Genomic DNA, 25,612 nt, shown 5'->3' on the forward strand with positions numbered 1-25,612 from the left:
TATAAGTCAAGTATTCAGTCATTCAAGCCACTTGTAACTTGAGGGTCACAGCATGTAAAGTTGCAAGCAGTGCTGGGATGCTGGAGAGTTCTTTTTCCTCTGTATATACTGGATGTGAATTTCAAAATGTATTATTTTGAATTTTTGAGTGTAGAGTTTGTGCACGGCCCTGCAATGGACCGGCAACCTGTCCAGGGTGTACCCCGCCTTTCGCCCAATGCCAGCTGGGATTGGCTCCAGCCCCACCCATGACCCCGTCCAGGACTAAATGGTATAGAAACTATGATGAGATGAGTTTGTGCACCTTTCAGGTGCACTTTTCAGGTTTCAGACAAGTGCAAGACATAATAATGTGAGTGGAAATTAAACAATATGCATCATTATCCCCTTAGAATATGAAGCTCTAACATATTTAAAATTGTTAACATGAACTCAGTGTTACTATGGGGTGGGGTGGTGGAATGGTGGCCAGCACTACGCCTCACAGCAAGAAGGTTTCGAGTTAGAGTCCAGGCCGACCTGATGCCTTTCAGTGTGGACTTTGCATGTTCTCCCTGTGCCTGCGTGGGTTCTCTCCAGTTACTCTGGCTTCCTCCCACAGTCCAAAGACATGCAGCTTAGGTTGATTGGTGGCTCTAAACTGCCTGTAGGAGTGATTGTGGGTGTGTGTGGTTGTTGGTCTCTAAGTTTCAGCCCTGTGACAGACTGGCAACCTGTCCAGGGTGGACCCTGCCTCTCACCCAGTGTCATCTGGAATTGGCTCCAGCCCGCCTGGAATTCAGGAATAAGTGGTTTAGATAATGGATGGATAATGTTACTGCAATAATTGTGTTGATGTCTGGTGTGTATATATTTTTAGAATAAATATACAAAACTTTACCAGCATCTGTTTATGTTGTGTTGTGTCACTAGCAGATAACCTGGAGGTATTATAATCAAATTGCAAAACATTTATTAGCCCTAACTGGCACTAACATTTGTGTAACTTACCCAAAATGCAACAAGGAGTCTCTCCAAAATCTGCAGGAGATACCAGGGTAAGAGAGGGTATGGAAAAGGACTTTCAACTGGCCTCAGGGAAGTTCTGGCAAACTGTTAGACAACTCTGCAAGCAGTAGCAAACCGATTTTGGCCGATGCTAATGTATGTTCGGCAGCAGAGGACAGCTGACAGTCAGTCAGCCAGTCAGTCAGGTAACATGTGTACTGCTTAAAGATAAACTTAGTCAAAGTACTCAAGTGTGTTTTTAACACTGTTTATGGTTGTGATGGCTGTAATGGCTGGCAATTAGTACGGTAACATAAAGGCAGGAGAACCCGGAGCCTTTGTCAACACCAGACTTTAGAGTGTAAGCACATGGTTATCTACAACTAAAATAATTTGGATAGGTCTGTCATTTCAACAGGGGAAAGATAAAAAGAACTGTTTAAGAAAATGTTTCACTGTCTGAAGGTGATAATGCTGGAGTGCACTGTCAGGCGTTTTCTTCCATGTGCAATGTGACTGGTTGGCAGTAGGTTGATTCACAGTACCGGTAGTCAGGAATTTATAGTATTTGCTGCACAGTTTTTGTAAACATATTTTAATCTTTGGGTCAAAAAGCTCAAGTCAAGCTGAAGCCACATGTCAAAGTCAAGTTGCAAGTCAAACAGAAGTCTGAATCAGGTTCATGACTTGAGTCTGACTTGAGTCCAAGTTGTGAGGCTTCAGTCCACACCCAAGAATTCTGGTATATTTTTGGCTGGACGTGTAGGGCTCTGCTTCATGATTATTATCAACTAATACAAAGAAGTTCTGATGAATTATTGCAGTGCTGGGTGTGTATGTGTAAATGTGGGTAGATAATACAATGGAAAGCCCCCAGAGTGGGAGAAAACAACCCGAATGTAGACCTGTGAGAGGTCTAGAAGGAGAACCTCTTCCTACATGAACCCAATTATATTTTGAACATGAATGATGGGTCCTTCAGAGTGGCATGTAACTTGGGGTCAAAGGCGTTACAGCCCAGGCACTGTGAAGACATGATGGTACATGATGGTGATTGACCAGGAGGCCCTGCTGATGTGAACAGGATCAAGTTGAGTGCTGATTAGCAACAGGAGAGCCTTTGTCTCCGCCATGTAGCACAGGCACTGTAGCAGCATAGGTCATGTGAATTGTCAGGCTAATGTGGACATCATTGTTCCATTACAACAAAATGTCAGCATTATGTGACACAGTTCATCACTGAACACACAATTAGAGCTGTGCTCACCAGACCTAGTCTTGCCTTATACTCATTAATAAACTGAGATCTTATTCTTTTCTTAAATGAGGACCATATGCATGGACCTGCCACACCCACCTTTCATGTCTTAGGTTTATTTCAATGTTCCCTCCAGAATAGCATGACTTGGAGCTGAAGTTGAAGGTTTTCAAACCCCCAGCCCAGAAATCAAGCCCCCATACCCATAGTAACATGACCTATAGTGTATTTTTGGACTGAGATCAAGCAAAGCACAGTGACCTCTCCCTCCAAACTAGAGCTCATGAGAGCCCTGTTATCCAGAAATCGGAATATCTGAGTCACTGGTCATCATCCCTTCAACATGAGGTGAGCAAAGCAAGTCCTGCTTTCTCATGGCATTTACTGGGCCACAATGGATTAATGTATAAATCTCACAACAGACTTTTATAATGGAAACTTTATTTCATAGCACAAACACACACAGCTGGTTCCACGTGTTGTATTACATTTCCTGACATTACTATCTAAGTATAAAGACTTTGCAATTGACCAGAATACTTTATTGCAATCAACATGCAAATTATGAAGAAACCAAATTCAAGAACTGGCAAAATAATGTGGTTGTGAATCATCAAGTGTACTAAACAACACTATGAAATGAAATTCTGTAAATGTTATCTTGTGTGTCTTAAAGCCTTCCATTTTCACTATTAGGATTTTTCCATCATAAAAACCTACCGAAATGTATAACACCTGTCCCACAAAAGTGGGTGGAGGGCAGTAGAATGTAAGAATGTAAATGTGAGAATGTAAAAATACTGGAGGGCACTGTAAAAATACAGTGGAAAAGCAAAACAGAATGGTTCATGACAGCCCATGAGGTTATGCCAGGTGATGGTTAAGGGAAGCACAAGGCATAACCCTTGTTAGGTTCCCATAGTGGAAACACAGCCCATGTGCTTCACACAGCACTGTCAGTCATTGTCAAAAACAGAAATATACATGGTTTGTGGTGTCCATTGCTGGAAATGGCACAGCTAATGGTACAGTGAACAATATGTATTAGCATGACTATCATGGCTATTAACTTCTATTGAGGTGAAAATGTTCAAAAACTCAGTAATTACAACAAATGTAGTGGTTACTGAAATGACAAAAGTTGCATACTTTTATACAACAAAAATTTAACAAGATTCATGGAGCTTAGAACAAAGTTGTATGATATTAATTGTCAAATAAATCCGTGTAAATCTAAAAAGTCATAAAAGTCTTAAAAACCTGTGTACATTGTTTTTTGGAGTTCATATAATATTCAACACATACCTAAAAAGAATATATATAGTAAAGAAACAGTAAGCATCATGAGGCCAGAATAATAAACAAAGCAGGTTCATGATCAAAATGCTGGCTGATAGGATGGAGTAGATGGGCAAGTGAAACAACAGCTAATAGATTAATTTTTACAAACACTTCTGAAAGCAAAATGACTGTCCAGCCAGAAATAATGTCATTGATTGAGTTAAATGCCAGGGAGTGGAGCTAAATAATGCACAAGTGTACAAAGGACTGAGACTGGCACAAGGCAAAAGAGGAGTGTCTGAAGATTCGGAGGCCTGATGATGGTTGTTAAATCTAGGAGTAGTTCTCCCACCAGAGACCTTGTGGCTATTCTGATTCTTTAAGAGCTCCCTCAAAGAGCAGAGCCCTTTACACCTGTTCTAACCCATTTGCCACAAATGGTCAATTTCTTGATATACTCTAAGTGTCTCTGACTGACCTCGCTTCTTTTCTCTTTCCACAGGATGATACAGTATGTTCTATATATGTCTTGGTAGAAATTCAATCAGTAGTTTCATTTGGTTTTGAATTTTTCACATCAGCATTCACACAGTACTCAAGTTTCCAAATGTAAGTTTAAATAGTTACTCATCACTGTAATTAGTCCTGTCTATAGTGTTTGTGAAGAAACTGGATGCAAAATCTACAGTCTTTGCTCTGTATTAAAATGCATTCTAAAGTTCAGCTGAAGCTAGCATGAGTTAGCTAAAACGAGAGCCATCCTTTACAGTGTAGTTGTGTTTGGAAAGGATTACTCCATAGTCAGTTTGGACAGGAGGAATTACTACAGCAAGACCATTTTTAATTTATATGTGTCCACATATATGGTATAATGAGATACATTTTAAACACTGCTTTAAAGGGCTATTAAGGCTTATGTTTGGGAAAGTGTCTGCTTGACTGACGTAATCCTTTCACTCAGCCGTTGCTCCTGTCGCCACCCAAATGTGAGCTTTCAGGTCTCAGAGATGACCAAAATGACATGTAGTGGCAAATTCAAACTGCAAGCATCAAAGTGCCATGTCAGAAAACCAGGTGGTTTTACAAATGTTACATTTATTTAAAAATTATCACACGCTCATTAGCCACTCTGCTAACATTTCATAAATGAACATAAAAAGAAACCTCTAATTTTCGAAACTTTACCACTCTGATGAACTTTAACTCAACCCATGAGTTTATTTCCACTGTTTGCTGTCCATTCTATTTACACACTGTAGAGACACATCCCAATATTATTTGAGACATACTGTATATGTTTGGTACACTGTGAGGTCAGGTGTTTGAATAGCATGCATTGGCGCTGGAAGGCTGGTGTTGATTCATCCATTGTCCTGTTGAGTCCAATATGCCTGCTTCAAGGCTGTTAAATACTGAGCGTCTTTTTTCTATATAGGTGCCATACTGGCAGGCCTACTGTGAGCTTATCTGCAGCACAAACTAGCTGTGCTCATTGGTCAACAAAGTTTACCTGATATGTCAGCTGATGGCCATTGTCCCAGGCATACAAAACCTTCTCCTTGGGGTTGTAGTCAATCTGGGTGGTGAAGGAGTACTCATTGGTGAAGGGCAGACGCGGGATGGCTTCAGTGTTGGTGTGGGTATCGTAAGCATAGTTCACCTCACCTTCTTTCTGGTTGTACACATCAACAGCATACAAGACACCACAGATGATAAAGCAATTCCCATAAGAGTTCCTCTTGAGCCCTGTCCTCCAGGTGGTTTCCTTTTTCAAGGACAGGTCTCCAGGATCCAGTTTACTGATGATGATCATCTCTTGCTGGTTGTAGTCATAGTCCACAGAAGGGTAAATCACCCACAGTCCACTTTCATCTACAGCAAAGTCAATGTCTGAGTGGCCCCTCCACTTCCAAGGGGTGGTGTCCTCATAAACCACATCATGCAGCAGTGTCCAGGCCGCCACGTATCGCATCCTCAGATCATACTTGATAATGTTCTTGGTAAAAGCCCTGTTGTAGTAGAAGGCTCCGTTATAGACGACATGGCCAGTTCCTATCCAGTTGTAAGGCAGTTTGAAAAGGTTGCTCCAACGGCCTAAGATAAACAACAACACTATGTTAGCTTTACCTATTTATTATAAGGGTCTAAGTTTTCACTTGACAAGGAACACATTCTAGTGCACAAACCAAATGACTCAAAAAATATTTGCCAGTATCTTCCAGCGTGTCTAGTACCACCAATGGCTGCGACATTCATCTCATCCCAGCTAGCTGCCAAAAGAGCAATGAGCAATAAACACAGCATCAGAAACATGCTGTATAATGGGGATATCACTCAGAGAGCCAGAGTTACTGTAGATACAGAACTCAGCTCACAAAAATCAGGACATAAGATTTGACTTGTACTTGACATATAGTATGCAATTAGCGTGATAATCGGATTGAATTGCCATTTTGTCTCTGTCTATTCAGCCTGAAATGTTCATTCTTACTAATCTCTTTTTTTGAAAAGGTGAAAATTCTGTTTTGCTTTGCATCAAGTGACATATCCATTCAGCCATCATCATTTTCAGTCAACATGTGCTGTGTATTGCGTTGGGAGCAGTTACAAGGAGCAGTTAACTCAACATTTTTACCATGATCCAATAAAATAGGCTATGCCAATCTCAGCCTGCACAGCTGAGTCAGTCTCCACACTTATCACTATATCTGTCTCTATTTTTAATTGATATAGCCCAGTTTCTAGTTATTTATGAAGGGGGACGATATGTCCTTTCTTAGGTTCCTGTTAACGACTAAACACTGTTACCACTATATACTGTATACAGTATTACCACTAATAGTGATGGCATTTATTGCCAGATGCACCTCAGTTGCTTTCTTTCATTTATCAGGCCCTTTGTTAAATTACATAAGTCACCTGTACAGTAGCTCATTAGCTTTTTATCTTGTCAGTATGTACTGTAACCTGACTCATATTCAATAGAGATCCAGACTACCAGCCTTGAGACCATATTTATAACTGGCCATGGACAGAGCTAAGCTACAACTGGACATCAGTGAAGATTTGTAACTTTGCATCAGAAGAGAAAAGCCACAGTATGTGAAGATGATATGAATCATAGCTTTAGTGGAAAATATTCAAATGTTTGATAAATCACTAGCTGCCCCGCCAAGGGAAGATGTAGTAACAACATAGTAGCTACCTTCTAGGAACTATATTTCAGCACACAGCTGCTATGGTTTCAGATGTTTCCACAGTAATCAGATTACCTCTATGCTTGATTAGCTGTATGGGTGGACAATGTGACTGCTGAGATGATGATTTTGTGCTTGTTGCCTGAGTGGTTGTTAGACTATGTTTTCTCTGCACAAGTACAAAGAAAGCTGCAACTGACATACAACTTATAATTTCTTGAAACTTTGCTTGGACTTGCCACAACAAAACAGCTCTTTGATACAATCCAAAGGAACCAACGTTGATAAATAAAATAAATTTGTTGAGTGGGAGAAAATACCAAGACAAATTCCTTGTATGCTTGTATACTTGGTGAATAAAGTGGATTGACTGACTGATAGTTCTTATTTTCTATCCTAACCTTCCAACTTCAGGAGGTCTGATTTAGACAGTGATAATAAATGAAAAGCCCAGTGAAGGACAAAAACAACATAGAGTAGAACCCCCCACCACCACTAGAATCCTCATCTCTTAAGCCAACCCACACTCCTAATCCCTCTCCGCTGTGCCCAGTTCAAAGCAAAGGCCTGAGCACATGTCAGGAAACAGCAGGCATCACCGCCACTCACCAAGGTACCTAGTCATCCGCACACAGCTGTGAGCTCACCCCACTGCAGGACTCCTCACATGTAAGTGCATTTAGAAAGCCAATTGTCCAAACATATCTACATCAACAATCAAAGTCTTGCGAAGGGAAATCATTGTAATGTGTAAGTGTAATCCAGTTTGTCTTTTAATTTGGCTATGTAAGGAGCTGATTTTCCCACCCACTGGAGACACAAAACAAGTGAGACCTGCATTCCACAGATGTCATCGACCTCACAGAGCTCAGCGGTTAATGAGCATGAATAAGTATCAACAATGTCATGCAAAAAAACACAGGTATGGAATAAAACAAAGCTCCCCATCCTACCCCGCGATGCACAAGAAATTCCTCCAAAGGTGGAAGTTAAAGACCTCAAGGCTTGACACTTCGAACTGCTGTTTGGAGCATAAGTGCAGACAACAGTCACAATAGTCCAGACGATTTACAGTCGCATTGACGTGACCCTCTCATTATCTGGGGTGAACTCCAACACAGTGGTCCTCAATCAAGGGGTTGTGAGTAACCTCACACCCACTTAGCATCTCTCACCCTGGGCAACTCCAGAAAAGAATTGAGTCCAGCCCCTCTCCAGAGGTTTGGTTCCAGATCCAGTGCTGTATGTAGAGGTGAGGCTAAATATACAGTATCTAGTTGGTACTTTGCTACCTCCAGCACCAGCTCCTGATCCTTCCCCATCAGAGAGTTCCATGTTCCTAGAGCTAGTCTATGATGCCAGGGATTGGCGCGCCCAGGTCCCTGCCTTTGCCTGCCACCCAGCTTATATTACACCCTTGCCCAGTTCCTATCGCTACAGAAGGTGGGCTCACAGGGTGACACAGTTCCAAACAGTCGGATTCATCGCAGTCCTTTGAATTGTTCTTTGTTAATGTATTTAAGTGTTTGGATCTGTACAGTATTATCACTACAAAAGATTTTAGATTGTTTTGTGAGTATAGAGAATAAAGCTGGTCAGAAGGGCCAAATTCTATTTCAGTTGTCCAGCGATATCTCGGCAAAGGTTCAAGTCGGCAGGAGTCGTGACACAGATTGTAGACTGTAGATGGATATCAGCTACTTAATATACAAAAGTGTTTTCTGTTAAGGATGGTTAAGGATGAAGCATTTGGTTTTTTTTTAAACTCTGATTAATAATAAGATTATGCTTTACTTTTGGCACTAAGTATATCTGCTTCTTAAAAAATACTGATATATGTATACTAGGTCATAGACTTTGGATATCTGCATGGATCTCAGAGGTGATAAACATAACATTATCTGAATCCTCTAAGCTATTTAAATGTGGAAAGAATAATGTGACATGCAGATTCTAAAGGTGGATTCATGGTTGTACATTATGGGGTCAGATATACTACCAGGGAAATGTAAATGCTTTTATATAATCTTGGTATTACAAAAACATTTTAATTTGCTACTTAAAATTGCAATAGGCAAGCTCTGGAAATAAAGCTATAGCGCTAGCATAGGACTCATATATAAATCCTCCTCCCAGCCCTCCACCTCCCTGCTCTAACACTTTAACCCCACCCAGCACTTCAATTAAATCCTCCTTGAGTTTGTTGTCTCAATACAGGAATTGTGAGCTCTCTAGCCTGTGGCTCAGCCTTAATGACATGTCTCAGTAGCTAATACTAGCATAAAACCTGAGTCCGAGAGTAGTAGTAGAACAGAAGTGTGTTCACATATTGACTGACAGCTGTAAGCTCCCACCTCTGACTTTGTCCTTCTCTGATTGGTTACAAAGGTGAGTCTCATTCAGAAACCTTTAGAAGGGATTATTGGGGCACTGTTGCCAGGCTGTTCAATGAGTCTGGGTCAGAGAAGCCTTTGACAATATCTCTCCACATTAAGATTTGTTTTGGAGCATATTTCAATGACAAAATATTAGAAAAAAGTTACATACTGTAACTTAAAGTACCAGCTGTGAATGAAATGGCTTAAACTTGTCTTTTGCTACAAGTTTAACAGTAAGGAAGTTTATGACAGCCAGCAGTTAGTCCTTATCAATAACACAAATCTAGTAAGGCTATGTTCACTATGTGCTCACTATGATGACCCCTCTTTATTACAGTGAAGGGATTAACATAAATAAGATGATTGGATGTGAGTAGTCTCCTACTCAGTAATAAGACTAGGCAAAATTTAATTTGCTAGAATGTAAGACCAGTAAATACAATCGATATCAACAGGTGAAGGAAAACAGTTATTGTGCTGAATATTTTTAAAGCAGGACATGTGCTACTTTTTGTCAACAGTGAACTAAAAATCAAATCCTACACCTACATTTTCTGTGGTGGGACTCTTGTTAACCCCTTGCATCAAGCATAAATATAGTTTAAGTCTAGTGCCACTGGTGCAATAGTTGCTTGGCAAATGGGGTAGTATAAAAAGACCCAGTTGAAGCACACCTTGTTTGAAGTTGTCCAGGTTACGGAACTCCACCAGGTTGTTGCCGTAATAATAGTTAGTGATGTAGATCTTGGAGTCTTTAGCCAGGGGATCCTTCATCCAGGCTCCTTCATTGCGCCCATAACTGTGCTGCTTCTCTGGCTGCTCTATTGATGCTAGAGTCCCTTCACAGTTGAGGATCTTCCCTGGAAGAAAGAGCCGAACATTTAATGTGTACATGTGAGAGAAAAAAAAGACTTGCAGTAACATGGGCTCAAACTGATTTCACACTCATACATTTCTAGGCACAATGTTGCTAAATCAATCTCTGTCACTGCAGTCAGCCTGCAACAGAACACCGAACATATTCATAGAGGGGCATTTACACTCCTAATATTTCGACCCTCTCATGTATGTAGCTGGGGAGGACAGAAATATAGAGACACCTCTGAATATAATGTAGTCCAGTGCAACACCACCTTTAACTATCACCTCAATAATGAACATATCATTGAATTAATACATTTATGACAATTTCACCAAAATCTGAAACATTTTGAGCTTCATAAACACAGATGTTAAGGCAGAAATGTTGCAATGAGGTGCATACAAATGTACAGGTGTACCTAATAAAGTGGCCAGTGATTGGAGTACATACCAGCTCTGTGCAGACCGGGCCGACTGTTGTTGTTGGAGTTGTCCAGCACCAGCACTATGGTTGGTGCTGGTCTTTCAGATGCTGGTGTACTTTGTGTGGTGATAGTAGAGGGTGTAGTAGTGGTGGTAGTTGTGCTGCTAGTAGTTGTGGTGGTGGTAGTGGCTGTAGTTGTGGGAACTGTGGTGGCGGTGGCGGGTTCAGCCGCAGTGGCCTCCACGGTTTCCATGATGAATTCAGCTCCTTCATCCTCAGACTGATTTTCTGTGATGTGATGGACTGTGTATGTTTTGGCAGCGTGGTCTGAGAGAGAGGAGAGAAAGTCTAGATTCAGGTCAAGATATAAAACAAGAAGAAGTCTAAGATTGTCAAAATTAATTCATTAAAAATAATGAACAGCTTTGTTGAATCTAAGCTAAATGCTTCAGTGTGTGACTTTGCTGGTCTAAATTATCTTAAGTTTGTAGATAAAATTCAGCAAAGCATTGCGTGTGTATCATCTTTTGGAAAAAATGTTTCTTTCTTCATATTGGTCAGATCCTTGCTTCAATAGTCACTTTTGGTGTTTTGTAAAAAAAAAAAGATAGCTGGTTAATTCAAAGAGACTTAACAGAGAGAAACTCTGTTCTCCTTCTGGTCCTCATACTCTGACATCCTGTGCTGCCAGACAGATGTGAGGAGATTACAGCATTACTACATAAGGAGTGCATCTTCCTGGCACGCATACTATAAACACATGGACCAGATGAAGGATGAAGTAGAAATGGCATTCTGGGAAGCTTTTTATAATTAACAGTAGGAGGTTTCAGAAAGCCTCTTAAGATGATAAAAACATTCAAAGCGTTGCAACCAAACTATGCCAGGTTGAGTGCAGTTAATAACTTGATCTGGACAGTATACAAAATGTGTTTACTAAAGCAGATGGGACAAATATTGTATTCATTTTGTGGCTTTCTTACATACAGATAATTTCAGTCTTCCACTTACTGTTGTAAACAGTCAGTTATCTAGATGCGCTCTGGATTGTTGCAGCCACTGGTAAGCAGGCTGGTAAAATGAGTGTTGAACATTTTTACTGGTCACACTGGGCAGCTTCTGGTAAAATGTGTGATGCTTTATATAAAGTGACAATATATAAAAAGCGTGGAGGTGTATCAACCATTCCTGGACAACTGAAGATTTCCTTCATCTTGCCCTGCAGCCAGCTGGTATCAGTGGTTTGACAAGGGTGGCTGAGCTTACTGGGGTTCACATAAATGGCAGAACACACGGTCTGACAGTGTTATGTACAAAATCCCTGTGCAAATGTAGCATACCAGTCCATTCAGCTAGATTTAAAGAGGTGTGGAAGGAGTCAGGGAATGTTTTTGCTACATTGCTGAGGGTCCCCACACATTGTTGTGAGGAGTGAAGCTCAGGCATGTCATGGACATGGCAGCACTCCACTGAGACAACATTCCATCAGCTCCATGTATTTTGTCAATAAAAGATTTGGATTTCCTGCATGCTACAAGCACACCAGCAGTCCAATCCTGGCCAAGCCATTTTTGCTAAAAACAACACCAGAGTAAATCTTGTATAGAGGGGATTTTGTGTGCCACACAGAGATGGATCCTTTGTTTTATTGCAACACAATTATAGCTCTATCTCACAGTTATGCAAAACAACATTCTCAGGGAAACTTTGTACTGTCCCCTATTAAATCCAGGAAATAAAGATATTCACTGTGTGCAAGGCATTCTCAAAGCCATAGCTGCTGACTGATCCTGATCCAGCAAAGAAACTAATTTGGATTGTTTTCAGCACCCACAGTGGATCACACACAGAGGCAAGTGCAAACTCAGCTGTAGTGTTTTCTGCAGTGTTTTCTTTAGCTCAGAAAGGATGCCTTTCTGTGAATACACCATTATGAACACTGGGAGCATATACAGAGTGACCTGGCCGTGCTGAAGACTCTCACCTCCCTTGTTTTCATCCTCATCTGTCTTGGAAGCCTTATAGTATGTGATGCCCCTCACCACACCGGGTTGGTGGCCAACCATCTTGTCTCTGGCTGTAGGATCAGGCTTGACTGGCTTCCCAGGTTTAATGACCTCTTTCTTGGGCTTCACGACCTTTTCTTTGGGTGGTTTGGGAGGGGGTTTAACTGCAGGTGTCTTTTTGTTGGGCAATTTTACAGCCACGTTGGTTTTTTCATCAGTAGTGTCCTGTAAAATGAAGATTCAGGTTATAAGATGTTAGGACACCTGGCACTGGCTTGTGTCTCTGATATGATGACTGTGCTTATGAAAGTGTTTTATATGTGTACAATGGCTTGTGATATCCTGACTGATAAGGTCCTAGCACTGTGTTAATAGAAAAGACATATTATAAATTGATACAGATACTTATAGTACTATTACAACTGCTAGTAGTGTTAATAGTACTGCCATGTTACTACGGCTAGTACTACTGGTGACACTACTGATACTACTCCAGCTCTAGCAGAAGGGCTGCAGTCACAGACAAGATTAATTTTGAACTCTGCCAATATGGGCAGCTGTGTCTCTGATATATTAATGAAATTAATATTTAACTTTAGATATCTTCTTATTAGAAAGAGTCCTTGAATTCCAGTAAATCATGATATTTGGACAGAGATGAGTGAGGAAGACTTAACAAAGCACTGAATGCATCCTACAGCAATGGAACCCTCATGGTGATTCTTTGTTTTTAACATTGTATTATTAACACCCTGTTGCATTGTTTTAACTGGATTGTACTGGTGCACAGGCTGACAACACTGTGTTTCCAATTATGGCACTATCTAGGACTGGGATGTATTGAGTCTGGTGGAGGTTAATAATCTCCAGCTATCAATGACAAATTCTGTTTTTGTAACCTGTGCTTTGCTTTCAGAGGAGTCTTTCTGTAGCAGCTGCAGGCTGAGGCTGGAGATCTCCTTCTTGATGCTCATCATAATGTTGGAATAGTTTTCATATCTCTGAAACTGGTTGGTCAGGCTCTTCATGCTGTCCCGGACATATTCATTCTCCCGTGTAAGGTTTGTCTTGATTGTCTGTAAGATTACATCATAATTTTCACAGTAATTACTGTCCATTAAAGACATGAGCTGTTTCAAACATAAGCTATTTCAAAGTCACATAAACCTATTCCCAATGCATTTTCTCTTGCCAAATGTTTGAGTATAATTATATGAGGAAGCACATGGGTGGGTGTTTTTTGCCTACCTCTTCCAGGGTGTTCATCTGTGACATCACCTTGTTGATGTAGGAGTGGACTTTCAATAGATCCATGCTGTAAAGGGTTCCCTCGAGGAGGTCCACCATAGATTGGAGCTGCTCATTCATGTCATAAAAAAAGAAGTAGCGTCTTTATGCATCTCTCAAACACAAATCTGACAGCTTTACATGCCCTTGTTTAACTGCAGTAATAGCTTAAGTGCCTTCCCAAAACATTAGCTCTGATTACCATTATTGATATCAGCACTCAGTGGTAGTGGTGTGCTCTCAGTCTGGGGTTCATTCTAGGTCCATCTCAATCATTTTGAACCTTTTCTTTTTAATGGAATAATTTTCTTCAAAGATTTATTGGATCAATCTATAATTTAAAGTGTAGTCAGATGAAACATCTGGAACTGTCTTTTCTTTCATATGGTGCATATCGTGCTTCGCCAGCCTGTAAAAATGAAGGCATGTGTAGAGGTGTGCTGGTGTGTTCACTAAAGACATGTAAAGCCAGGTCACAGAGAGTTCAATATTGATCTTTTATGCTTTTAAATTAGAGGGAGTTTTTATTTCACTGCCTTTTTCTTTCTTGGGCTGCAGTTGACATTTATTTTCATAATTGTTAATCAATAGTTTATTTTCCTGAAGGACAGTTTCTTCCCCCGGGCCATCACTCTCATGAACATTTAATCCATATTTATATGTCTATCAAGATACAGTGCAATAACCTATAGACATAATCACTGTAAATAACAAACTGCTCTTTTTAAATTTGTGTATATGTACACATATTTATCAATAGATTGTTTTTTTTTTATTTGTTATTCTGCGTTTTACTCTCTTTTTATTCCACTTTATTTGGTGTACACTGGGGGCCACTGAACTGGAGTCAGATTCCCTGTATTTTAATATACTTCACAATAAAGCTTGGTTGATTGATCCAGTGTGTTGTCTACAAAAGTGTTTTCTCCCCTAATCCAAAAACAGCAGCAATAACTACTAGTCGGAATGGTGCTACATTTGCTATGGGTATTCATCACTGCCAGAGGATGATTTCCAATAATTTTACCTAGTGCCGCCATTTCAAAATCACAAAGACATAATTTCATGACTCCTAGCGGCCAAATGTGTTCAAAACGAGTGTGAATGTTTAAGACGGAATCTTTCTACAAAAAAAGGCATTCTATGATCATTTAAATCTTTTACATATAGTGGCTTTACGCTCCATCTCACTACCTTTAGTAACTCAGGTGCCTGTTTCTTCAACTTCTCCATCTTCCACTCATTCTCACAGGGGTTGAGGGAGGACGGTGGGGCTGTGCACGAGCACTTACAGTCAGACCCGGAACTGACCGTCTCCACTGTGTAGAAGTCCTCCACACGTACACTGCCGCTCCGCACCCGCAGGCAAGCGTCCTTGCTCAGAGGGCGCATGATGCACTTGCACCGGCAGTCAGAGCCCTCTGATGTCATCCGGACAGGCTCCGTCTCCCCAAAGATCTGGAGAGGGGATCGTAAACTGTCTCATTTTAGAATCCATTTTTAATTTTAGAAAAAAATGTGTCCTTTTTGTGATGACACTATAATTTTTCATGTTTCATTTCTCTTTACTGTGGCACTTACACTTTTATGTATGTATATATAAAACCTGTATATTTATTCAACCCCATAAAATGTGGCAATTTTCAAGGTACAACCTGTACAATGAGCTGTGCTCTTCTGTTCTCCAGTCACCTATTCCATTAATCTAATCTCTGCTGAACTTTTATGAATAATAAATCCATTTCTATTTTAGGGAAACAAAAGCACGGCTAGAAAAGTGACCCTGGAAAACAACCATATGCTTCCTGTCCTTTGAATGTTAGCATGTGTGACTCAGAGAAAAGCCTCTGAGACATAACTCATAAGACTTCTGCATCACCAGCTGCTCTTTGGCTGCCTTGTATGATGACAGTGGTTTGGCAGGCCATTTCTATGGCTTACTAAATCAGTAAGAAGGAAAGCCTGGCAGCATGAGCAGACTGTCCACACAGTTTCAAGTGCAAGCTGGTACACAGTGGACATAGCTTTTACGTAAGACTTCAACTACACACATTTTCAGCATATTTTCTGAAACGTCCAGGTGGTGATGATGAGCTGGCAGATGAATGTCTGCTGTGAACTTAGTGAATTTCTCCAGTTTGTCTATTAAAATCCATCTTTCAATGTTTTACAGTGAAGGACAGGCTAGCCCCAGTAACTGAAGCCTTGTGACATTTGCAAATTGGTTTTGAACAGTGGAACCTCACTGTCTTTCAAATGGGCCCTTGTAGCTCAATTGTTGTTAACTGATCTGAATAAATGTATGTTCAGAATAAAAGCAAAGCACATTTAAATGTGATATTATTGCATATGAAGTTAATGTAAAGATAAAATCGGTTGTACTGGGTGGTGTACATGCATATAAAATGTCTTAATATAAGGAAAGCATGCATTTGCAAAGGCTTTATGACTCCAATTCATAAGGTTACAGAGGACTATCACACAAACACGATTCAGGAAAACACATGGAAGAACTTTAGCTTGTTTGCATCTTGCGCTGAATCCTCTGAAGTCTTGGTCACAAAGTCTTCTCTTAATAATTGGCAAAGAAACAAGCATGCCTACATCCGGGGGAGCATTCTGGACCTGCTGTGCAGTCATAAACAGGTTTTTCTTCACCAAGCAAATGGTCCCTCAGTCTTGTTCAAATCTCAATCAGCTCTAAGGCATAAACTACAATAATGTTTGAGACCACCGTCCTGTGAAAAACAAGTTCACATGGCATTTGTGCCAGTAGCTTATTACGGCAAACAGCAGTGTGTTATAGTTAAGTGCCCTTTAGTGGCAGTAGTAATGACAGGAATAAAGGTGTTAGGTGACGTAGTACACAGACAGACAAATTCCACATTAGGTGAAGGCTGGAGTGGGTGGATGGGTCAGAAAACACAACGCTTTCCCACAGGCGGCTGGTGTTTGATTCCTGTCTGAAACATTGGGTTTTTTCATCCATGACAGTCCCATAACCTTAACCACACATATATTTTTGTAACCATGATGACGAAGGCAGCTTTAATCCAAGCCACTATCTTTTTTTAAACTTAACCAAGTTGGTTTTGTGTGTAAACCTAATGAAACTTGACAGTTCCATAACTAATAATATAACTAACTATATAGTTCCTGGAAATGATGATGGACAAATAAGATGAGATTATTTTTGTAAAACATCAGACTCTCCTCTTCTCTTGTCTGCAGACAAAAATATTTCAAATGAATAAATAAAGTTGTTTATGGTTCTTTTATTAATCAGACCTACTGATTCACTGCACATGTATTAATTTGATGGTGAAATGGAAAACAAATAAAATCTAAAGCATCAATATAAAACAGTGCTGATGTTTTGATATAGCTGCACATCATTCCAATCAGCTGCAGTGTCCAAACACCAACAAACTTCCAATAAAGGGGTGTGTTTGGCTGTTAAAAAAAACATCTGCGGAGGATGGCCTCCTGTATTCTTGCTCAAGGCTCTTCCTCCTCGCTCCTCAGAGCATAAATAAGCACTTTGGAACAACCTTCAAGGAGAAGGACTGCAAAGAGTTCCGGGTCAAGTGAGACTCAAGGAATGATCAAAATCAACAAGTATGGACATTGGGATGTACCCATTGTTTTTCCCACTAACAGCAAAATGCAAGGAAGACCTGCATTCAGACAGACATTTGCTCTACATTAAAACAATGCAAGGGGCTACATTGGTGGGGGTTGCAACGTTTCATGTACCAGTGTGACAATGAAATATGTTCCAGGAAGGAGCAGATTTATGTGTTTAAAGCTTATTAGATGATTAAACACAGCACAGTGGTGTGTATAACTCTCCCACAGGACTGTACAACTCTGGAAAGTTATCATGGCAGCAACTGATTTATCTTTGGTTGTGATGATCATGAGGTACATAGCAGAAATACGGCACAGCCTAAAGGTTTGTCAGTCGGTCTGACAAGACTGATGCGAATGTGCATACGTTATAGGTTTAAATTCATGCATCTTTTCATAGTACTAAAGCATTAGTGTGTCACAGCACCACTGCAGATGCAACAGTGGCATATTGGGTGGCAATATTTTCCAGTGTCCAAACACAAAATGCAAATCATTTTGTACCTGGTTAGCATTGTGTTTAGGCCAATTGATCGGTATAACTGTATATTCCATGGGTGCACCTTAGTGATGGAGAGCTAATCTCACATCATTTAGAGACATGACTGTTGATCATGTGTTTGATCAGACAACTGTTGGGCTGTCATCTGTCCCTGGTGAGATTTAATGACTTCAATAAAAAACAGGACAGGCACACATCTGGTATCACTTCACAGAGATGTTTAATGAATGAGCTGCAGACTTGTCCTTATATGACTGATGCTTGGAGGTAAACTCTTAACTATATAATGACAAATGTAGGACAAATGTACTTCTGCATAACGATAATTGCAGCCATGTACTAACTTTTTGCAAAGTCTTTACAGCAGTATAGCAGTCAGTGCTGTGTCACTTACTGGAAGGGGGCTACAAACTCATCTGCATTGTCTTGCCTACAGCTAATCTGAAATCCCAATAATTTTACACAAAACGGTAATTTACCAGTTATGGGTAGTACTAGTTATCCTGTAAAATGTCATCTGAAGCTCTGGAGGAACTACGTCAAACCTAGTGGTTATGTCACGTCTATAGCCTTGGAGACTGCAAACTGTAATGAGGGAAGGACACTGTTTAATGTCTTTCCCTCATTACAGTTTCAACACAGTGTTGGATGTCTTTTATCAGTGTAATACCAGACCTAGTAAAGGTAAGAGGAAGGAGTGGTGGGTGCTTATTAGTGAAAGAATGCAGGCTGAATAATGGATAGGATGTGGACGTGTGCTATCCCTCATTTACTGCAGACAAACAGCGAGCGGGTCTGATATGGGGCATGACTTCAGTGTGTACAGCCAGAGCAATGCTGATCCATGTCAAGTGAAAAGGTAGAAGGTTGACAAATGCTACAACCACATGAAAACAGAGTGGATTAACAAATTAAACATCTTTAGCAGAGGCTGGTTAACCTCAGCCAAACGTTGACTGCTGCATGGCGACATCAGTTTACAGTAACTTGTTTTAAGTTGGAGAATTCATAGAAATTCCAGTTTGGCAGTTATTGTTCAGTCAAGAATGACTAAACCTTTACCTTGCAGGCTTTAATGCTGGAAGAAGACTTGTTATCATCTTATTATAAAAATCCGACTCACTCCAATCAGACCACTCCTGTCAAATTATATGTGACTAACAAACCAACCAGCATCTCATGCCAAGCTGACCTACCAGCATGAGTACAGACTATTTAACACGTGCTTTAAACTTTGAGCCATTGGCTTTGACCTTTCAAGTGCAGTCAGGTTTCAGGTCAAAAACAGCATGGCTCAAACATGAACTCATGTCTGCACAATGGGGGGGAACAGGGCCTGCATGCTGCAGGGAGCTCTGTTAGATCAACTACTGCACCCTTTAACAGATAACATGCCCTGACACTGATAAAGTGAAACCCCAATTGTGTTAAAGCAGATTGCTAAAAACACAAGATGTGTTTAACAATCGCTGTTGCATAGCCAGAGTGAAGGCGGATTTTTAGTAGCACTGTTCCGTTTTGTCCGCTTCATATAAACAAGGATATCCTGCTCTTTTAGTGCTTTGCCAACTGTTAATCACTGTGTGGTGATAAAGGCAGGCAGTGCAGGTATCCTGTGGCCAAGCTCAGATGTCCAGCTGTATGTGCCAACCTTTTTCAAACACAAACATAAGTGCTGTGGGTCCTATCCATCCCCACCCCCACCTCCCTCTCTCTCTCTCTCTGTGCTTTATGAACTACTTTCCCACAAATGCACCATGAATACCAATTCTAATCACTCTAAAGAACACTAAGCTTGTAATTTTAAATGATGGACTATGCCTTTAATGCATCATCTCCTGTCAAGAGCACTCAAGTCCAAACTGAGGTCCACATTCCAGTCCAAAGTCTAATTAGCAGGGCTTATATTTAACATACTTACTGTGCCACTGTAAAGATTAACCAGGTACAAAGGGGGAATTCTATTAAAACATTCAATCTGGAGATGAACTATGAAGCCAGGAGCTCAGACTTGAAACCAGAACACTGGCATTAGCACAGGGATGTCAAATAACCAACACAACGTGTATCAAGCACTCGTTGGTTTTGGGGCTACACATCTACATTCCTACTGGGTCTGTTTATGTGTCCAGATACTCTTTAAACTTCTCAGTGACTGCGACACATGGCGACACAAAATGAGAAAAAGGCTGATACATAAAATCCTTTATGATATTACTAAACAACTTAATGAATTACTTATGTGAAGCTAGCCACAGTAACAACTCTGGAAAACCTTTGAGCTGGATTTTTACACACTTGGACATTTGATTTGATCTGTGATTTATGTCCCAAGAAATCAAGCTGTGAATATGGCTCCATATTCATCAGCACAGAGACACTTCCCTAATTATTAGTGTGTGTCTCTGTGCCTCAGCCACGAGTGGAATGACAGATGTTGCCAGTCGCTTTCCCCGAGATGATTTGCTACAACAGATGGGAGATGTAACAAAGCTGCAGAGTTGATCACTGATAGACACTGTACTCTGCGGTAAAGAGCAAGTGCCAACAGAGATGACAGTTAATCAGTAAGTTATTGCAGATGCTAATACTAGCCAATTATAGGAGTTAATATTGGGATGTTCTTTGCTAATTAAAACCTAGTAATATTTGTTTATCCATCCATTTTCTATACTGCTTAGTCCCAAACGGGGTCACGACCAACGGCAGGGGAGAGGTGGGGTACACCCTAGACAGGTTGCCAGTTCATCGCAGGGCCAACACACAGACAAACAACCACTCACACACACAAGCACTCCTACAGGGGATTTAGAGACACCAATCAACCTATGCTGCATGTCTTTGGGAGGAAGCCGGAATGAACTCACGCTACCACAGGGAGAACATGCAAACTCCGCACAGAAAGGCCCCGGGTCGGCCAGGGCTCAAACCTGGAACCTTCTCGCTGTGAGGCAACAGCGCTAACCACCGCGCCACCATGCTGCCCATTTTTTTGTTTATGTCACACCCAATTAGCATTCAAGTTAGAACACAAATGACAACATAATGCAGTGTAAGCACAGTATTTTGTTGTCATGCATTATCTCACAGGAAGTAAACGGCAACCAACTCATCCATCTACCCAACCTCCTCCCAGCATGAAATACAGTGTCACCTGGCCTCCTGCTTTGGTCCTGTTTGAGGGCATCCTGAAATGACTGATGGTCTCCTCTGAGTGCTAGATGTTGCATAACTAAGAACCTGCTTGTACAAATGAGCTGTGACATGTGCTTCTTGTTTAAAGTTAGGCAAGAAGCTTGACATCACTCTCATATCTGTTAAATATAAAGATACTCGCAAACTGTTAGCTGAGTATAAAGTTTAGTATAACTTTAGTATAAAGAGTTAAGAAGGGGAATATGGATGACAATGTAATGCAATTTGTGTAATCACAAACCATGATAAGTCTTTCCTCATCAATATCACGCCCTGCAGGCAAGACATGGTCTTGTCTGAAAAATATGGCTATGACCTTTTTCTCATCCCAGACAGAATTAAGTCCTTCCTGCTTACACTACATGTGTAAATATTCTGTATATACACAGGTGCATTTAAGGGCTTAAGATGGACTTTTTAAATGAATGACCTTACACTTATGCATTGCCTCATGTTAAACTCAGAGGCAGACTATACAACAAAACACAAGGCTCCAGAGCTGTATAAGATCCACAGTCCAGATGGAGATGTCGCCTGAGAGCAAATTCATGACATTTTACAGAGGACAAGGACAAGGAATTGGTATATATACAGTAGACAGAGACAAGTGAAATGAACAACTTATCTGGGACTATACATCTTACTCTCAAGTAATGGGGGATTTGGACAGAGGGGGGAAAGACCAGAACCGTGGTGGAGCTGTTGATTAGTTAAAGTTATAAAACCTATGTGTGAGAGAAAAGCGTATAATACAGGATCCATGTTGACCATTTGGCACCAAAGCCACACAGAGTGAGACCTGTCAAAAACCCCAGTCACGTGAAGGGATGCACACCTCGGGCAAATGGCAACTGTTGAATTGTTCACACTGACACTCAGTTTTTCCCAAGTCATTAGGTGGGCTTCCATCCAGCTGTTTTATGTGCATTGTCAATTAGCACATAAAACCAGAGTGGAACTTTTTACTGAGGTGGAAAAGTTGACGCATCAACAAAAGCAAAATGCAACCAAGTGCTGTGGAAACAGACGCAGTGAATTAATTATGTTCTACAGAAATCATATCACAGAACAAATCTGGGTGGACAGACAAGGAGTGTAACGTTCCATAAAACAAACAGAAACACCACATTTCCATTATTTGTTCTACATTTTTCACTGTTTGAGGTTTGGTGCTCTTTAAATTTCATCATTGTGGCGCCCCCTTGTTCTGCAGTGGTTGGCACCTGACGAAAAAATCTGGACCAACCAACTCCTACTATTTGCACAACAGGGGTGGATTGAAATGTGCATTCATTCGCTTTTTATTTTGCAGTTTTTCTAAATTAAAATGTGCCCTACCTTTGCAAAGAAACTCACTTATTGCCTCAGTGTGAAAGTGGTCTTTTAATGTCATTTCAATTTTAATTTCAGTCTCATTCAGCAGTCTGATTATAGCTACGCGCACTTTGCCTGCTGAAGTGACTCAAATCCATTTTTCCCCCTGCCAACTGATTCGGAATTGATCGTTTCAAGGATGTCTAAACAAACCAAATTGGACTTTTTAAAATCAAATCTTGGGCCACTTCCCTATTTGGTCCTAGATCCTAACAGACTGCAATTTGTGTGTGTTTTTTTTTAAGTCTCACTCCTCTGTGCATACATATATTGCCTGTCGTCATCGTTCAGTGGTGGGCCCTCACAGGCTGGTAAAAATAGAGGAGAGCAACAACAGCACCAAGGACAACTAATTTGTAATTTGTTGAATATTTACAGAAAAGCTACTATTCAAGTCAAACTGGAAAGAACATACTGTAACCAAGCAGTTTTTGAGGGAATTATGCAATTTGAACATCACACGAATGATGTTATTGTTGTTATTCTTGTGAGCATGTGGCTCAAGTTTCAGTTAAATTTGTGCATGTGTGGCAGTTTAGGATGTCACAGGTGTTCAAAGCAGAGCTGGACACATGTCACTTACAAACATGGATGTGAAACGTCAATAAGGAAAAGGTTGGGTCTGACAAAATGATTGGAAATGAGCATCAAGGCCCAGTTAAACAAAGTCTAACTGGCACAGTGTAGCATGACAAACTACAATTTCATGCACACTCTGGAGCCCATCTAAGGCATCAAGGGCACCATAGCCTACAGCACCTATATGCGTATACAGTACATATTTAATGAAGCCTGTCCCTGCTGCTGTGATTGCCGTGGTCTACACTATTGTTTCACAGTAGCAGACTGAGACTTTTTCTCTCTAGGCCCCAGCTGACCTTGCACTGATTGTCCTTGAGCTTGTTTACAACCAAAATCATGAAGCAGGTGCCTGCGCTGGTTCCCACGCCACCCTCTGGTGCCCTACATGCCCTCCTCTAAACAGGCTTTGTCTGTCAGTAATGTCACCAGTCTAGCTGCAGAGACGATGACTGTGGGCCTCCTGTAGCCACGAGACTGGAACTGTGATGCTGCTGCTGCTTCTGGGGCATGGTGTGTGAGGAATCACATGGCATGACATGTAGTAATGTGAAATAAAGAAACGTATTAAATATAAGTCTGTGATATATAATAATACTACTGAGAGCATATTTATTGTTCACGAGGTTAATGTCTCACTAGTTACCTATATAAAGCCTGTTACCTTTTATGATTCTGTGTCATTTTGGCTGAATTCATCATTATAGTTTATATAGTTTAGGCCCAAAACTTTGTTTAAAAAGCTTTTCTGTACTGAAAATAATCCTGTTTAGGAGACAAATGTAATCATTTTGATTCTGAGGAGTATTGCTATTACTGCTAAAACCATTAATATAACTCCTACTGCTTCATCTATCAAATACCTGACCCTGCTACTGCTATGACTGCTATTAGATGTACACTACGTGGCAATAATACGTGTGTGGCCACCTGAACATTACAGCCATATGTGTTTGTTGAACATTTCAACAAAATGGCCATTAATGCGGTTCTCCAACCACTTCCCACCATATTTTGGAACCTGGCTGCAAGGATTTGTTCTCATTCAGCCACAATCATATAAATGAAAATGTTGAATGAGGTTGTGGTCAGGGCTCTGTGCAGGCCAACTGAAGTTTTCTGACACCAAACTGTGGCAAAATACAGTGGTACCGGCCCGTGTGGGGGCCCTCCCTGACAGACCTGATGGACGCCCCAGAGCCTGGGTCAGTCCTCTGCCCCTTTCTAAAATGATTGTAAACTGCAGCATCAAGCGTTCTCTTCATCTGAACTAAGGGCACAGAGGTGGACACATACTTTTACCACAGAGCAGACCTTTACATCTCCATCTCCTTTTACATCAACCTCTGCCACATGCTACCTCTACCAGTGTTGTTGTTGTTAATAAATAGGACTTCAAACACTATGAATTCTACTGCCACTTCCTGTCAATAATACTATAACTAGTACTATGGAGGGTCCAGTCTTCACTGACCTACATTGCTGCTGATATGGCCTCTCTGATTATATGCAGAGCAGGCAGTTGTCAACTTGCCCATAGGCGACACAGCCTCTGGTCTTCATATATAATGTATACAATGCCTGTGTTTTACCTTCTAGCAGTGTGTGTGTGTGTGTGTGTGTGTGTTGAGCTGGAGTAGGCTAAGGGAGAGTTACCGGAGTCCAGCAGCTGTACAAACAAGGGCAGTGAGATATTACTGTCCACCCCATTAAATGCCACCTCTCCCACACTCTGCTGGCATCACTGGATCACTTGTGTATCATTACCCAAACCTATTGTTACTCATGTCACACAAAAGCCCTCATTTGGAGGATTACCTTGAATCATAAAACATGACATATAACCTGAACCATCTGCAGCCTTAAGACAGAAAATGTAATGGTCTGCCTTAAAAAAATGTTTGCATTGGCCAAGGTGCTTATTTGTCTGAAGCATAGGTAGCATGCAAACATGATGCAGGTAAGAGGTGAGGCTGAGCAGAACAGGAGTGAGGAATGACATACTGTTGTGACAATGATGCAACACTATCACTGAACAACACGCCAAAGTACAATACAATGCAGTAAGTATATGAAAACCCTTTAAAATAAAGTTAGTGATACTTGTTTTTAAGCCCACCTTATTCTGTGAAGACGCAGTCTTACAAAACACCAGCAGACAGGCGAACAAGTTCGTGTATCTCCACATTTTCTCTCCGGAGTGGCGTAAAGTTCAGTTCCCAAGCGGCAGTGTCACTGCATTCAGCCAATAAATTAAAGTAGCGCTGTCTATTTTAAGTCCATATCCACACCACAAAGGGAGGATCATACAGTAGGAACCGCGGATGTTGCGTGTGTTTTCTGTGGCGTGCGCTCTGTCTCCACCGCGCGTTCTGTCGGTGGCTCCGTGTGCTTCTTCTGTCACCCGCTGTCCTGCACCGCTGGGAGGGGTTAACGCACCAGGACGCGCTCCGACAGTGTGGATTCAGCTTGTATGGGACGGCAGGGCTTAGCAATAACAACCTAATATTAATAATAACAACAACAGAAGTATCGCATAATGCTACATTTTTAAATTAAATTGGCTAATGTATGTGTTTTTACCATTTTAAATTTAGTAGGCTTTTAGACTGCTTCAGGACGGCAGCACACTTTGGGCAACCTTATAAGGTTG

The 25,612-nt window shown here is 40.9% G+C and overlaps 1 protein-coding gene across 1 annotated transcript; it reads right to left on the bottom strand.

The window, feature by feature from the left end:
• Positions 1 to 2,666: 2,666 nt before the first annotated feature.
• On the bottom strand, positions 2,667 to 25,342 carry olfml2a (olfactomedin-like 2A). The gene is made up of 8 exons (XM_020599247.1): positions 25,079 to 25,342; positions 14,874 to 15,137; positions 13,641 to 13,748; positions 13,292 to 13,468; positions 12,371 to 12,617; positions 10,414 to 10,713; positions 9,776 to 9,961; positions 2,667 to 5,620 (listed from the first exon to the last, which is right to left on the bottom strand). Exons 1-8 carry the CDS (start codon positions 25,145 to 25,147, stop codon positions 5,016 to 5,018), a joined length of 1,956 nt encoding a protein of 651 aa, XP_020454903.1. The 5' UTR covers positions 25,148 to 25,342; the 3' UTR covers positions 2,667 to 5,015.
• Between the last annotated feature and the right edge of the window lie 270 nt (positions 25,343 to 25,612).

Source organism: Monopterus albus, unplaced genomic scaffold, assembly GCF_001952655.1.
Source record: "Monopterus albus unplaced genomic scaffold, M_albus_1.0 scaffold40.1, whole genome shotgun sequence".
In the NCBI taxonomy this organism is placed as follows: Eukaryota; Metazoa; Chordata; class Actinopteri; order Synbranchiformes; family Synbranchidae; genus Monopterus; species Monopterus albus.